General features: G+C 42.0%; 1 protein-coding gene across 1 annotated transcript in view; it reads right to left on the reverse strand.

The window, feature by feature from the left end:
• cdh4 (cadherin 4, type 1, R-cadherin (retinal)) overlaps positions 1-16,080 on the reverse strand; it is a 74,772-nt gene that overhangs the window by 24,287 nt on the left and 34,405 nt on the right. The window contains exon 5 of the mRNA XM_083972716.1: positions 7,205-7,377. Within this exon, the coding sequence (XP_083828842.1) occupies positions 7,205-7,377 (173 nt within the window). The remainder of the gene's footprint in view (positions 1-7,204; positions 7,378-16,080) is intronic.

The raw sequence follows: 16,080 nt of genomic DNA on the forward strand, positions 1-16,080 counted from the left end.
TCTGTCTGCTAGTTACTTAAGGATGCCAGTGTGGTTTTACAGGGAAGTGTTGACATCTACAGTATCACATGAGGGAGGGGGGGGGGGGTTGGTGTGATAGATACTGCACATGAGTTACTATTGGAGAAGAGCATGTCTCACAGAATATTTATCCATAGGCAATGGTATTTTAATCCTAGTGGTGCTTATGGGATTGAACACCTGCACAATGTATTCGTACATTGTACACTACAGCGTATATTTCCATTAACACCTAACAGTCCAACATCTGCCTGAAGATTATTAAATGGTTGGTAGATGTCAATACCATAAATACCAGTACCATTTTATACATACATTTTTTAAGCAAGATAACTTTGTGAAAAAGTAAAAAAAAATCTCTCCTCTGTTTATAGACCTCTTTACTCAGACTAGCACCAAAATGTAATGGGTTCTTCCCCGGCTCATCCACCCATCCCTAAACCAAGCCTGGTGCATAATCCTACCGACAAACAAACAAACATACACACCAACATCCGCGGTTTACACTGAATTATCTCACATAGTCTGTCTTTGCAATATGAGACCATATTAAAGGGATATTTCAACATTTTGGCAAATTCCTAGGGGCCAGTTGATTACTTTTAATTGCCAGTGCAAGCTGTTTTGAGCTCTGCACGGCGCACTGTATTCCCGGGCTTTCCCTCATCATATAATCAAATACACAATCCAACAACTCCAAAACACTCTCGTGGACAAGTTGGGACCTGCACATTCACCACGCTATGAAATAATAATGGAACGTTACGAGACAGAGTTGTTTTTGAGGTAACCGGAACTACATTCCCGTCATGGCTGCTCAGCAGAGTGACTTCAAAAGCGAAAGCAGTTCCGAGTAGGCTATTTGCTTCATGTGTCGTAATGTTACATACATTATTATTTCATAGCATGGCGAATGTGCAGGTCATAACTTGTCAACGAGATCACTGTTAATATTCTGAATGCACATATGTAGTTGTACAGTTGATAAAACACTGTGCACTGTATTGTAACGGTTGGGCAACTGCCATTTTTTGTTGCTGTGTGCTGTGTTGGTATGGGTAACGTATGTTGTTTAATGTGTACTGTATCAGTACAGGTTATTGAGTGATTGATTGATGGATTGATCGATTGATTGATTGACTGATGTATATTTTATGATGATGTGTACTGTAGCAGTACGGGTTACTGATCGCTCGATTTTTATTGTTTGTTTGTTTGATTGTTTTTATTGTCAAACTGCGGACCACCTGTGAAGCCCACAACGAATTTCCCTACGGGGACAATTAAAGTATATTGAATTGAATTGAATTGAAGTTTTGGAGTTGCTGGATTGTGTATTTAGTTTGATGAGGGAAACGTAGAAATACCATGAGCCACCGTTGCTTTAGCTGAGCAGCTCGTGTCTCTGCCCAGCCGATCTCAAAACAGCTTGCACCGACAATTAAAGGTAATGAATCTACCCCTGAGACTAGGGATTGTGGCAATAGGCAAATTTGCCAAATGTTGAAAAATCCCTTTCAGCATTTCAAACAATACATACAGGTTTACTTTATAGAGATGTTTGATTTCATTTTTTTTTCTCCTTTATGTAAATGTAACATATTATACAATCTATATTAATCGTCATGGAACTGCACAAGCCTTTGAAGTGTGTTTGAAGAGTTTATCCCTATCCCCCACTACATTCACTATTCAGCAAAATAAATTGCAGTTTTTTCAAATATCCCTATGGTCTTCTTTAATAACATCAACGACACAATAACAATACTTTTCAGATGGAATAAAAGTGTTCCAAACTCTGATCAATGCTTTGGGCACTGAAGTTGCTCATTTTCTTATTTATTATACTGTTTAATATTCAAACAACAAAAACAAGGAAAACAAAATGATAAATAAGTTGTTTACCTTTGGGAAACATTTATCTTCTTCTAAGTAAAATCTACTTCATGTGTCTGTTGAAAATACCTACATCTCTGAGGTTCATTTGGTGAAAAACAACCAGGCGTTTTACAACTTAAAGTATATAAACTGACTAATGTGCAGCTTCACCCTGAACTCGTGGTGTACAATGCCAATATAGTTTACAAATCTTGTTTACAACCCGAAGTCAGTGCATAGTCACAGATGCAATACATATTCTACTATCTATCTATGAAAATATAAATGCAATGGCTACATTCTTGCGCCATAAATGCGAGGTACACTACGTGAAGGGTTCAAGTAGAAGATTATTCAACAAATGCCGAGGTTTAAGTCATCGATAACAAGGTGTGGAGTGTGGATATTAGAGCAATCAGTGCTCTAAAGTGAAAATGACGGATGAGATAGTGTGTGGAAGTGGTGCATTATGAGTGGAACTGTGGAACAGATCTTCATATTGACTGGCAGTGTTGCCTGAGAGAGAGATGAGATACAGGGCTCTAGTTTCGTAGACCGCGCCAACCGGGTGTGTCCGGGTGCATTTGGCAAGTTTCGTGCACCCCGGCGCAAGTTTCACATAGGACCAGGTCGGTTTGGACACCTTTTTTTCCCTAAATGAAATCATCATTTAAAAACTGCATTTTATATTTACTTGGGTCATCTTTGCCTAATTAAAGTTGTTTGATGATCTTAAACAACAAGTGTGACAAATATGCAAAAAAGTAAGACATCAGGAATGGGGAACATACTTCACAGCCTTGTACAGTATGCAGCCTAAGGGAGTTGAAAATCACAGCACATGATATGAGTCAGTGGTCCTGAAATGTTGTTTCTCTTCTATAATACACATTCTACATCTTGGAGGCGACGTCTTTCCACATACAGGCTTCCTTCGCCTTTCAAACGGAGCAGAACCGGCACAACACCGGCGGTAGAAGCAGGTCCATGGAGCTGTGTGCCGCGGACATGCACAACGCGCTTCTTCATTGAAAGCTTTGGATGTGTGTGCGCAAAAGATGCTACATCTGAGCTCACAACCAGTTCAACATTTGAAACACTACTTACTAAAAAACCCTAACATAACAACATCTGACTTTGGATGATATTTGAATGAGGTTATTGTGTCAAGGGAATTTACCATTGACCTGAATAATGCACACTTCTTTAGTCCACTTTTAAATTTTTTCAATGAGACTCTGCTTGCATTGTTAGTTTATTGGCTGGGTTGGGCTGGACCAACAAACTCTGACTTCCTGAGGCCTGCTGCCATGAAAACGTTTCCTCCTAATGAGATTAAACCCTTCTTAACTATGTTTCTCTATGTCAATAGATTCAGAAAGCGCGCACAGGCCCGAGGGACTCACAGGACGTGATGGGACAAAATTCTGATGACAAGACACTGTAACTTAATTATGCTGTCATCTTGTTGACTCTCTCTTCTTAATTGCGTTATGTGTTGATTATCTCAAGTTGCAGTTTGAGTGAAATATAAACATAAGGGTGAGTCTTCTTTTATTGTATTCCTGACAAAGGAGCGGCACAAAATGTGTTTCCTGCAGTCGCTGATCAATAAATGTGTCATTTTGAATGGAGCCTTAGTTCCTTTACTATCAAACTGTTCTTAGCATTCAGAATAGTAGCCACGGGTGTCGCCAGGTAAAAATCAAAAGAGCAAAAATCTTAAAAATGATTTCTCTTAAGAGTGAGCCATAATCAAAAAAGTCATCAAGGGATATGTCCATGGGCGAAATATTAAACCCAGGGAATCCTGAATAGACAAAAGAACTGATATTTTTTAAACAAGTGTAAAAATGGTGTGCTGCTGAAAAGAGACAAATATTTGATCCAGACCAAATTAGAATAGAAAAGTATCATCAAAAAGAAAAAATGGCTTTAAGTGGAACAATTCAGTCTTTTGGGGACAAAATAAGTCCAGTTCATTCCTCACTCTGTGCACATAATAGGATGGATATTGAATGGATATTTTCTTGATTTGAATGTTATAAACAGTCAACATCCACATATAGCCTATACACATCAATACTCTTCATTCAGCAACACACTCACAATCCTCCGAAGGCTTTGCTGTCTGGCTGCTGCAGCCCGTGTGTGAGGCGGCGAGTTAACATAACTCAGCATCTCAGAGACAATAAAGCCCCAGGCCCGTTTAGGACGCCTGCTCTCAGCCTGTGTCCCCAGTCAGGCTCGACAGAACCTAATAGAGCCAGGCTGTGGGCACTCATGTCCTTGAGGCTGTCTTGGCGATGTCCTAATTGACAGAGAGACGGTCCAATGCGAAGCTGGCATCAGCCCGGTGGGCAGCCTGGCGCCCGGCCACGCCACACCATCCCATGCAAAACTGTTCCAACCCAGGGCTCATGGGAGATTGAGACAGCCTGGGGTAATGAAAGACAACAGCTCTGCCTGCCAGTGGAGCTGGTGCCATGGAGGAAGAGCACAAAGGGAGAACAACCGCGCCAGCTGTGGCACCCTGACATCTCTCACTCTGCTACCTGCTGCATGGGAGTTGTAGGCTATACTTCGCTACAAATGCACTTTTTCTCAGTCTGGAGGAACATCATTTTAATATAATCATCATGTAGACAAAACCTCACCTCAGAAGATTTCACCTCCTGTAACCCCCCCCAAGTCTAATTTGTCCTCCAAGAAGTTAAATGCAATAGAAACACACATACACAATAACCATGTTATACTCAGAATTGAGCATATAGAGAGTCAAGCACACATGTACATGACTTGACCCAGCTTGTTAGCCTGTGGGAAGGAGCATGTGGAAGAGTGAGGTCATGTGTGGCAAGAGGTTGTGGGCGGAGAGTGACGGAGAATAATTGGTATTCAGCGGTGTCAGAGGTAAGTGATACTGAGCTAACCTCCATGTGGCCCCTGGTCTCCTCAACACGAGAGAACCTGCCTCACCCCTTAATTAGCACATGAATATTCCTATTAGACACCAGCATGGCGGATGAGGATTAGTTTAAGTGTGAGAGACAGAGATGGGAGAGGCGACAGGTATTCAGTGTCTCTACAGTGGGTATACATATTCATGTTTTTTTGTGTAGCAGCATGTGTATACACAACTGTGGCTGCAGAGTGTGACACCTGGGATCAGGCTTATCATATTTGCTGCTTGCATCTACAACACCACCACCGTCACTGCATGGGAGTGCGTACGCAAAACACGTGCTCATGTGTCTGAACACGTTGCTATGTTTGTGCTGATGACCTTGACAGCAGGTGGGTGAACTCCCAGGTGTGTCCCAGTTTTGGTGGGAGGATCAGAGGCAGGTGGGACTCAGCTTGGCTTGATGTGTCCAGATTAATGAGCTTTCCCTCACTCACATCAGCTGCTACTGCTGCCGCCTGGGCCAAGCTGGAAACAGGGACGCAGAGTTGGCCCGCATTCACCAGACTCATTTATATTGTCCCACAAATGTATCAGGCTATCATGCCATGCCAGCTCCGTATAAAATTTGGATAAGGAATGAGCACTGATGTATTGTATTCTTCTGTTATCAAAACCTGGTTCTGTTCTTGAGATTTTTAACTTTAATTATTCTCCAAATACGCTCTCCTTACTGTTGGTAAAATCCTGCTTAAATTTCCAAAGTGTTGCATGGCTGGGTTTAGTGCCGAGAGCGACCAGCGGGACTTCTCAGAATATAAACATTATGAGACACACTCATCGGTGCCTTTATGTCGGTACTAAAATCAGCCAACTAAGTTATGAGGATGAGGATTATCCTCATAATGACAGCATATGAATTTGAATGTTTCCCGGATTTTGCCAGTAGTATTTGTTTTGTGCCACAGGGAGATCAGGGAAGGTTTGATTTGTGTATACACGTGTGAGCATGTGTGTATGTGTGAATGTGTGTGTGTGAAAGAGAAAAGCTGCAGGATGAACAATCTGCCATGAAACACTAATGCCCACAGTCACCTGACCCAGCTTGGGATAAACAAAGTCGACCCTGCGTGACCTCTCTCATTAGTAGAGTAAGATGGAAGATGGAGCAGGGATGGTGCATGTGTGGATGTGTGTTGTGGTGATGCTGGTGGTGTGTGGGTTGCCCAACAAGCAACAGACACACATCTGGGCGGTGGATGAGACAAAAGAAAACTATGAGAAAGTTTGATCTGCTGGACATACGTGGTCATTATATCTGTATATCTGATCTGCTCCACGTCCAGAGTTACATTTCATTCTGTTTCTACACAATGAGATAACAGGAAAATGTTTCTACTATGTTCTTGGTGTGTTTATTCTGATTTCACTTTTCACTTTTTTAGTATCATCCATGTATAAAATTAGAATTTGTGAGCTCAAATCTTCAGGTTGAGGTGTTTATTTTGTAATTTCATAGTATTGTGTTGCAGAAAAATTGTATTCAAGGAACAGAAAATAAATTTAGTTGTAGTGCCTTTATTTGCCTTTATTTAATTACTTGCAAATCTGATTTGAAAACCTAATTGGTTGAAAATAACCTATTCATTGATGATTGTAATTAATTAATGTGTTAATTTGCTTAAATGGACAAACCAGATTAAGATATCAGTCCTAACATCCTATCATACTACAGCAGCTTACCTGCATTTGACAAAAAAGGACATTTCTCTGACCATAAGAGACGTAAGCTGGAGTGAAGCAATCCTTGACTGTGCCTGTGTGGGTGGGTAGATGTGTTGCAAGGTATTGTCCCTGCAGAGATGCTTTGTGAAATAATAAATGACTGAGTGGAACAACTGTGTTGCTTTCAAGTTAGTTTTTGAGTGGGCGGGACATGAGGGAGCAAGTCGCTACCAGAATGAATCAAGTCAAAAATACAGAGTGGCCGTCCCGGTAGCAGAAGACCCACGGAACAGCTTAGTGTCTTGGAGAATGTTCTTATTTATTGTGAGTTAATCTTAGCACAAAGACAGGAAACAAAGGGAAACAACTTCTCATCTGCAGTGGTGCTGGTCTGTGTCTAGTTGGAAACCTTTGATACTTGATACTCGACGACCACAGTCCAATAAAGGCAGAAATGATTTGTCTCTTTCTGACTCTGGACTAATTGACATATCAACTTAAGTGTTTCACCTTTTGATAGTTCATGAGAAGGTTATTATAACAATAATATTTCAACCATGTTACAGCACCATTGGCCCTGGCTCTGGGGTAAAGATTAATCTTATTGCTGGGGCACAAATTAGACTCAGAATAATCAAATGATGACAGTAACAGGGACACACAGTTGACACTGACCTCTCTGTCCAGACCGGCTGCCACCGTCACTATGTCTCCGGTCTCGCTGTTGATGGTGAACATGTTGGGGATGGGGCTGTGTGGCGACTGTGAGAGGATGCGGTAGCGGACCATGCCGTTAGCTGTGGTGGAGTCGTCAGAGTCAGTGGCTGTAACCTGCATCACAGACGAACCTGAGGAGACAGAAGCGTATAGTTCGCTTAGAAGTGCGGTGGAATAATCTGAAAAGCTGATGGTGCAAACAGCAGAAGGGGAGTTCAAGCTGGGAAAAAGCATGAAGAAAAAAACAAGCAGGCAATTTTCATTATAGTGCAGAGACATGTTTTCAAGGTCCTCCACACACACATTCTGTATATTTTGAAAACACATACAGCGTACTGAAGTTTTCTTGTAAGCCCATTACTGCTAATGAATTTGTCGAAAATATCAGAAGGACGAAGTCTCAGGGAAAACATCAAACCCATTTATAAACAAGAAACAAGTCAATCAGACTTTGCAAATTGCCGTGACATTCTCTGTTTTTTGGGAAACAACTTTGAGAGCGAGTGCTATTACAGTGGAAAGTACGAAAACACAAACAAAATCTGTTAAATAAGCTCTTATTTTAAACTGTGCTGTTTTCTCCTCCATATATAGCCAAGCTAGTGGGGCAAAGTTTCCACCTCTGCAGAGTCCATTTAGTAATGAGCAGCGCTGGGTCTGCTGCCATTTCCACCATCCATTATTTCAGCCTTCAGTGGCACCGTGGCTGCCCTTAATGCTCCCATGCTCTCTCCCTATTTGTCTTAGAATCACAGATAAACACTGCCATTTAAGGCAGGCAGCTCAGAGGTGGTAAGGCAGAGGGTGTGTGTGAGTATGTGTGTCGGTAAAAAGTGTTAGTATGTCTGCATTTACTTACAGGTGTGTGCGTGCGCATCTGTATGCATGTGCTTGTGTCTTCGCAGCACGTATCAGGGTGACAGGCCCTGTGTCCCTGCATCTTCCCCAAGCAGAATTATTGATTTGCACGAGTTTGTCAGCTGGGCTCACAAATGCGATCAGGCAATTAGGAGCACTTTGTGCTGGAAAGAGCAGAGATAACCTCGCCCCTCTCACAGGGTTCTGTGAAAATGTCACTTTCCATCAGGCAGCCATTTACAGGCCGCCGCCGCCGCCACTGCTGCTGCTGAGAGAAAAAGACTGTCAGCTCGCAGGAGGGGGACAGCAGAGACAGCAGCGGCAGACAGCTAACGCGTGAACATTCTTGAATAAGAAGACACTGTGAGAGGAGGAAAACTTAAAGAGATAAGGACAGAGCTCAAGCATAAAAAAGAGACGGAGAATCTGAAAAAAGAAGAAATTGGTAATTACAACGCCTACATGTTAGATTGCCTTGTCTAAATTAATTAGGAACTAATTTTTACAAAAAAAAAATTCTGATGGATATTAAAAATACAACACTGTCTTAATGTGGGAACCGAAAAGAATCTCAGCAAACTAATGCCAACCTCGGAGGGTACAGTAGGTGGTGGGTGCCACGCTGAGGAGGAATGAAACTAACGATGTTCAATTATCACATCAAAAGCAATCAAAATTGTTCGACAAAAATAAATCCTATATATCTGAGGGTGCAGCAGAAGTAAGAAAGTCAAGTTTTCTCCAACACCTTTCAGATGATAAATGTAAATAACTCGGGCGAAGCAGAGGCGACGCTGGATTCGTGGCAGATTTTGGCTGTGTCTCCCTGTGGGTCTGAGCAGCTACTGGTGTCTCCATCCCCATAATTGGGTCTAGATGGCACCATCATTCCTGTGACAGCCTGCGTGGACAGGATAATTGTAGCCTCGATTTTCAATTTAAAACTTCATTAAGTTTCAAAGCCGGATTTGTCACTTTGTCCAGCAAACAAAGGAATAGAGTCCAAGAAAAGACAGGAAGTAGAAAAACAATTACTGCTGTTCCACCGAGGACAGCGTCAATATATAATCAACCTCTCCAGTCGCACGGCGAGGGAGAAGTTGTGATGTTGAATCACACGCTGGCACTGCTCTACCTTTTCATTTCGGTGAGGAGGATTCAGAGATATGATGACGGTGTGCTTTGAGATCCAAAGCGAGGCCATGCCTGAAAGGGTTAATCTCTGAGCCTGTTTAATTCCGCTTTAATTTGAACACTAATTCCAAATCCTAATTGCTTTTCCACCAAAATCACCGGAGCTGAAAATTTCAGTGGTCGGCCACCTTACTCACGTGACTGCAGATCAGCGGTGAGGTCTATCTGCTACCTAAACATTAGTCAGCCAGAGTCAACACCTGCCTGCCAATTAGAGAGAAGATGGAGAGAGGACGGGTGTAGTAGATGGACAGATAGAGCAGGAACAGGGAGATTGGCACACACAGATGCAATGATAGGAAGCTGAGGAGGAAATTGCGAAGCTGAAAAAAAAAAAACAGTCAAGATGAGAGTATAGGTGTGAGGGTTTACAAAGACCACTAAAAGCAAAAGTACAAGGGGAAGTCAGGGAGTGAGAGGGCAGGGGGTGGAAGGCATAAGAGGATAATAACTCTCATCAGTGGAGGGAGATAGAGGAAAAGGAAAAAGTGGCTGTAGTACAGTAGATAGCTAGAGAGAAGGAGAGTTAGAGGTTGAGCTGTATAAAGGAGGTAAAAAAAAAAGAAAGGCTGAAACCTGGTGAGTCTGGGTGGAAGTGATGAAGGGGGGCAGTGTTCATACAAAACCCTCTAATGGAGGCCACTGCTCTCTGAGGACAGTCACACAATTGAAACCATTCACAACCGTTCACTACGGATCTGAAAAAAATACTGGATGGAATGCACAGGAAATGTCTTTGATCCCTATTGTTGCATGATAGCCATTCCTCTGATCTTTACCTTCTCACTTCTACAGTATTCAGCATCACCGGGGTTGAAGCCTGAACCAGGGTGCAGAGTGAAGTGGGGAAAGAAAGTTATTTCTCATGTCCAGCATTTCAGCCGCAGTAAAAGTCAAGATCATTTTCTCCACAGACAGTGGCAGGTGACAGACAGGTGAAGCACCAGCACAAAAGATAAACAGCTCCATTGGCATGTGTCAGGTTCTTTACACTCTCTCACTCCTATTTTACACATCCGTTTACTTGTCATGTTAGACGCTACCTGACCTGTGGGAACATTTGTATTCAGTCCTTTGTAACTCTGGTGCATTGCTGTCCACTGCATTACAGACTAGAGGTCAATTTTACAATCAATCTGCCTCTCTCTCTAAATGTTAAAGGGACATTGTGTAAAGCAATCGCAACCAACTCAATCGTATTGTTTATGCTGCATTCATGTGGAATCGGGCAGAAGGCAGACGGACGACAGCCGCTGCACGTAATGGGATGAACAAACATCTATTTAAACAAGTGGTCCGTTGGCACGAGGCAAAACGCTATACACGTGACAATATGTTGTCGTGGCGGTGTCGTATTGTGGGGGCTGCATTGGCTCCATCCTTTCTTAAACTACAGCGCAGTGATGGTTTTCAAACAGACGGCACCTCGATCGTTTCTCCCAGAGCCGACCGCTCCGGTGTCTCTGGTGAGTTTCTGTAGTTATTGTGGTTACCTACGGTCCCGCTGCCTCTGAACGCAATGATGCAACGCAAGATGGCGGCACAACATGGCAGCCAGCACTGAGCTTAACAGCTCTATGTATACATGAATGAATATTTGTTAAATGGGGGTAATTACTAATTAATGAAACACATACTTTTGAACAAAATAATCGATATTTGTGAATATGTCTCTTTAATGAAATTAGAACAAAGTCAAGAGAAAAATAAATTAGAAAGTTTGCTACAACTGTAATCACAATATTGCAAAGACACTTTTCTGATGGCCTATAAAGAGAAGGTGGGTTTGGTAGCCACAGATCACAGAAGACTAACTGAACAATGTCATGTTGTATATGAGCATCAAGCAATCTGATTTGTTCACCCAACCGGCCTCATTATAAGCCCAGGTGTAATAAAGCAGCAGCATGGAAACATGGAAAAGCAGCCATGGAAACACCCCCAGCGACCCTCAGCAGTGTGCTCCAGCCTGATGGCCACAACATGAACCTACATTGCTGTGAAATCATTTCAATCTAGATGAACATTCAGGATCATTAAAAAACATTCATTTTAATATGGAAATCAACAAAAGCAAGTGGGCTCTGCACCTCTAGCTCATTAAGTAGCTCATTAAACAGCCGGTTTCAGAACGGGAGAAGGTAAAACATGTTTCTGGGTTCTGTGCATTAAATAAATTGGTATCTACCAGTGGCACCGGTTCAAGGAGTTTGGTGCTGTTTACCCAGTGAAGATGTGGAGCACTAATGAACATCTACCATGACATCTGAATTAACTCAAAATCCATTCTGCAAGATACAGAATGATAGACCTTCAAACAGACAGGAATACGTTTTCATTTTAATGTCTCATGTGGCTTTTTGATTATTTATTGCAGCTGCTGGTTTGGTTTAGCCTTGATGTTGCATGTTCTTACTGTCTTTAGTAGCTGGTTAAGGGAACATATTATGGTGATGATGCTGAATAAGGGGAAGTGCTGCTTAATACTGACTTTTACTGCACATTTATCATTTTAATATACTGTGGTATAATAGTTTATTGTAGCCTATAATTCAGCTGGCTGTTGGTTAATCTTTGAAATAATCAGAGCTTTATGGTGAGGTAGTGTCATAACTTTATATCTCAGGCAAGGGATGAGTAGACATGCGGTATGTGTGTGGGTGGGTAGACCTAAAGGTAGACTTTAAAGAGGAACTATGCAAGATTTGCACTTTAATTAAACAGCTTCAGAGTAATTGTGATGGTTAAATGACTTGTTATGGGGAGAGAACCTAGGGTCTCTTGGCCAAATACCAACCTTGCAAGATCAGTGCCTCTGACCCGGTGTCCCAGATTTAGTCTTGTCTCACTGCTTTACGACACTACGACACAACACAGCCGGTAATCTGTAATTTGTTGTTAACGTTAACGACCTTGGTAAGGCAAGGCAAGGCAATTTTATTTGTATAGCCCGTTTTTACAAACAGTTTGTCTCAAAGGGCTTTACATGGCATCGTAACAACATCCTCTGTCCTTAGACCCTCACATCGACTGAGGAAAAACTCCATAGAAAACCCTTTTAACAGGGAAACATCGGAGAAACCTCAGGGTGAGCAACAGAGGAGGGATCCCTCACCCAGGACGGACAGACGTGCAACAGATGTTGTTACAGACAAGACAGATTACAGTTTATGTCACAGAATGTGCGAAATATGGAAATGTTAGCAGGAGTTGATGAAGGCAGCCTCTGGTGAGGGAAGGGGGGGGGGGCAGGGAGACATTGTCCACGGATTGCCGTCTCGCCAGCTTCATTGAAAATAAATGCACACATGTGAAGGGGGTGTATACTGTGAAACTGAATCCTGGTAGCTACTACATGTACATCTAGGAGAGGAAGAATAGAGGACCGACATGTATCAGCTACACTTTGTTAAAAAGATTATGATTATAACACTGAATGAAGGTCCAGTGAGGGTATGGGATCCTTTCTTTACAACACTTACACCTACATACATAATTAATTTGATTTTCTTGCCTTTAAGAACAAAAGGGAAAATAGAGCACATTGTCTGCATCGGCTCCATCACATTTATCGACTTAGGGTACGAGACATGGTGAGAAACACCTGCTGCCCGAGATGAAGTCCAAACACTGTTGTGCTCTTCCACCTCTGCTCACCCCCCCCCCCCCCCCCCCCCCATCTCTCCCCTCCTATGTCAATCACTAATTATCCCTGCAGGCAAGACGGAGAGAGAAAGTCTCTTAAATCTCTCTTGGAAACCGTTAGCAAACTATTCAGGAGAGAGGGGAGAGGGAGCGAAGGAGAAAGACAGAGAGACAGACGCAGCACCCCTGTCCCCCCTTGGGAAGGCAAATCGACTGTGAGAGAAGGCACTCAGCTGCTGGTTTTGATCTCACACTCTCATTTCAGAGGACCTTTTTGAGAAAGATGGTCCATAAAAGGGAACAACTTGCTGTCAGAGTCGGGGATGTGGGGGAGGGAAGGAGAAGAACAGAACATCACAGGGCTGATGTTCTGAGTACACTGCAGCCTACGAACATAAGAGCTCTCCGAAGGAGTCACGCCATGTCGAAAAATCTTTATTTGAGGCCACTTAACACAACGCAAGGACTGTCTCATGTCGCAGTCTTGAAGATTTCACACAGTTTTAGATCATTGTGGTGACCTCACATGAGAACACAGTGGTATTTCATGTGTTTTTTCATTATATGTCTTGGCCTACTTGCGCACGTTTAGCAGGTTTATAATGTTTCCCCATGATTATCCACCTAGTTTCACACTGAATCTCATTTATTCCTCATTAGCAACAACTGAATGTGATCAGCCAACTCATTTTGTCATGTACTGTTTTGTTAGGTTTGATTACCAGCACAAATTAAATTCTATTAGTCACAGGTTCTTGGTGCTGAGCGGGGACCCAGTGGCGCAGAGTGACAAATGAAGCCGTTACAAACAGATCCTGACTGACAGTTTGATCTGGATCTCGGGCCTATGTGACATCTGGTGACGGTGATAAGGGTGGTTCCCTGTAGGTCTAACTCTTTGATGGCTTTCACACAGTGCTAGATGTGAAGATGTGTTGTAATGCTTCAGAGAACCTTTGATATCTGGGTCTGTCGATACAAAATGTGATACTGTTGCAGCTTTATACATATCTCCCCCTCTGCATGACATTTACAGAAATACAAGTCTTGGATTATAAAGGTTTGTTGCTATGATGCAGATTTTTATAAACATTACAAACATCTAACAGTTGAACAGTTTCTAGTTTCTTGGATTATTCACTGTGCACAATGTAGACGCTCCTTTGTGAATAGGTGTATTCAACATCTTCCTCACTGGTGTGGCACAGAAGCTCATAATTAACTCTCCATCTCATGTGTCACATTTCATCTTTCTCTAAGACAGTGGTGCCTGGGATGATGGAGCGTGAGCGCTGAATTAACCGTGTGCCATCAGCACATGAATTTAATTTATCTGAAGTTTTTGAATTTGAATAAATTCACACATTTTACCATTAAAACGAGTGGAACTGAACAGTTTAACCTTTTCGAAGTTACCAAAAATACATTTAGCAGTAGTGCGGATCATTTCCCAGTTTCTTTTTTTCTTTTTTGCCAGGGTTTTAGTCATTTCCACTTCTAAGACTGTCACTGTGCCCATACAAAAAGTGATAAAACTTAGTTTGTAGTGCCTCACAGAAAGAGGTAAGTGAGATATTGCTTTAACATAAAGAACATTTTATGATAGCAAACACATGTAGCAGATGGCTACATTATAAAAAAAGGAAAAACTAAAACAAACACCATACAGTACGACTATGTTGTGCTTGGTTTATCATTATGTGTTAGATTAGATAAATAGATTTAAATATTCTTTGATGTGCAGCCATTGGTCAGACTTTCTGTGGACAGCTTGATACTCGAGGTATTCCAGCAGCATCGTTGCCGAGAGCAGCACCTGCCACCTGCACTGCTGTGACAGGTTTCAACACGCCACCTGTTGCAGGGATGGAGAGAGGCTGTCTCCCGGGGTAACACCCGAGGGATTTCTGTGGTCACTTTGTGATTTCCACTGAATAATCTCTGTCATATGCAAATGCAGGATACACACTGGGGGATTTGAGAAGCTCTGCATTGATCCAACCCACACCTCCTTTCATAATTACTGAAAATGTCAGTCAGTTTATGTGTCAAAACATTTAATGAAGAAATCTATATTGTAAATACTGTAAGAAGCAAGTGGGTGAGTCAGGGGGGGACAATAGTGTACCAGTGAAGGATCCTGATGGTAGAGTGGAAAGGGCACCTTATGACACCTGAGCAGCAGGCCATCAGCTCAATACCTTGCATTTCTTGTCTCTCTCCTCCTAAGGGCAAATAGACCAACCAAAAGATAAGACTGAAGAAAAGAAAAAATACTCAGTACTGTAGGTGTCGAAAAATAAAAGAGTTGCTGAGGCATTAATGAAAAAATATGGAGAATGCCCTCCAGTATCTCTGACTCTCTTCCCTGTTTTCCTTTAGATGGATTATTCAGTGTTTTTTGAAGAAACATTTTTGTTGTATTAGGTTTTGTGATACTGTATTAGTGTCTAGTTTAATTAAGTCAAAGTCAGAAAGTTATACACATTACCTCGGGTGGATATCTGACTCGTTCTCTAACTGCTGGGCTGGAATCAATGCAACTGGATGTAAAAAAAAAAAAAATCTACTTCAGCAAAACCGTGCAATGTTTAACTGGATGTCTGGGCTGGCTTCATTAATATCAAGTAAAGGGTTTAAGTAGCGGAAGATATATTAAAGGCTTAAATGGGCCAGAAAAGTATAAAATGTCTCTAGAACCTACATTAAAGATGAATTGGGCTTATTTATGTTTTCTTTGTCTAAACAAGCAATTAGGCCAACACAGCAATTCAGAGACCAATCACTGAGCTCCACATGAACAATATGCTCTGTTGACACCAAACTCTCAGCATCTGACACCGTGTGTTCACAAACGAAAGTTAGTTGGCAGTGATTACTTAATGAAGAATAATTAATTATATTGCATATCCTGGAGTATATCTCTTGGTAATTGGATTCTATTCAACAGATCCCTTTTCTGTTGAAAACAAAATAGGATTCAAATACTTTTTGTTGTTGCATGTTATCATTTTAAACTAAACAAAGAGCATCAGAGTGAAAAACCAAGAAAGTAGCTTTTGGAATCTCTGGTTGCCCTCACTAATTAGGAGCTCTGTATATAGACCCACGCTCCATTGAGGAGTAACCAGTGCACT

The sequence above is a fragment of the Trachurus trachurus genome (assembly GCF_905171665.1).
Source record: "Trachurus trachurus genome assembly, chromosome: 5".
Lineage (NCBI taxonomy): Eukaryota > Metazoa > Chordata > Actinopteri > Carangiformes > Carangidae > Trachurus > Trachurus trachurus.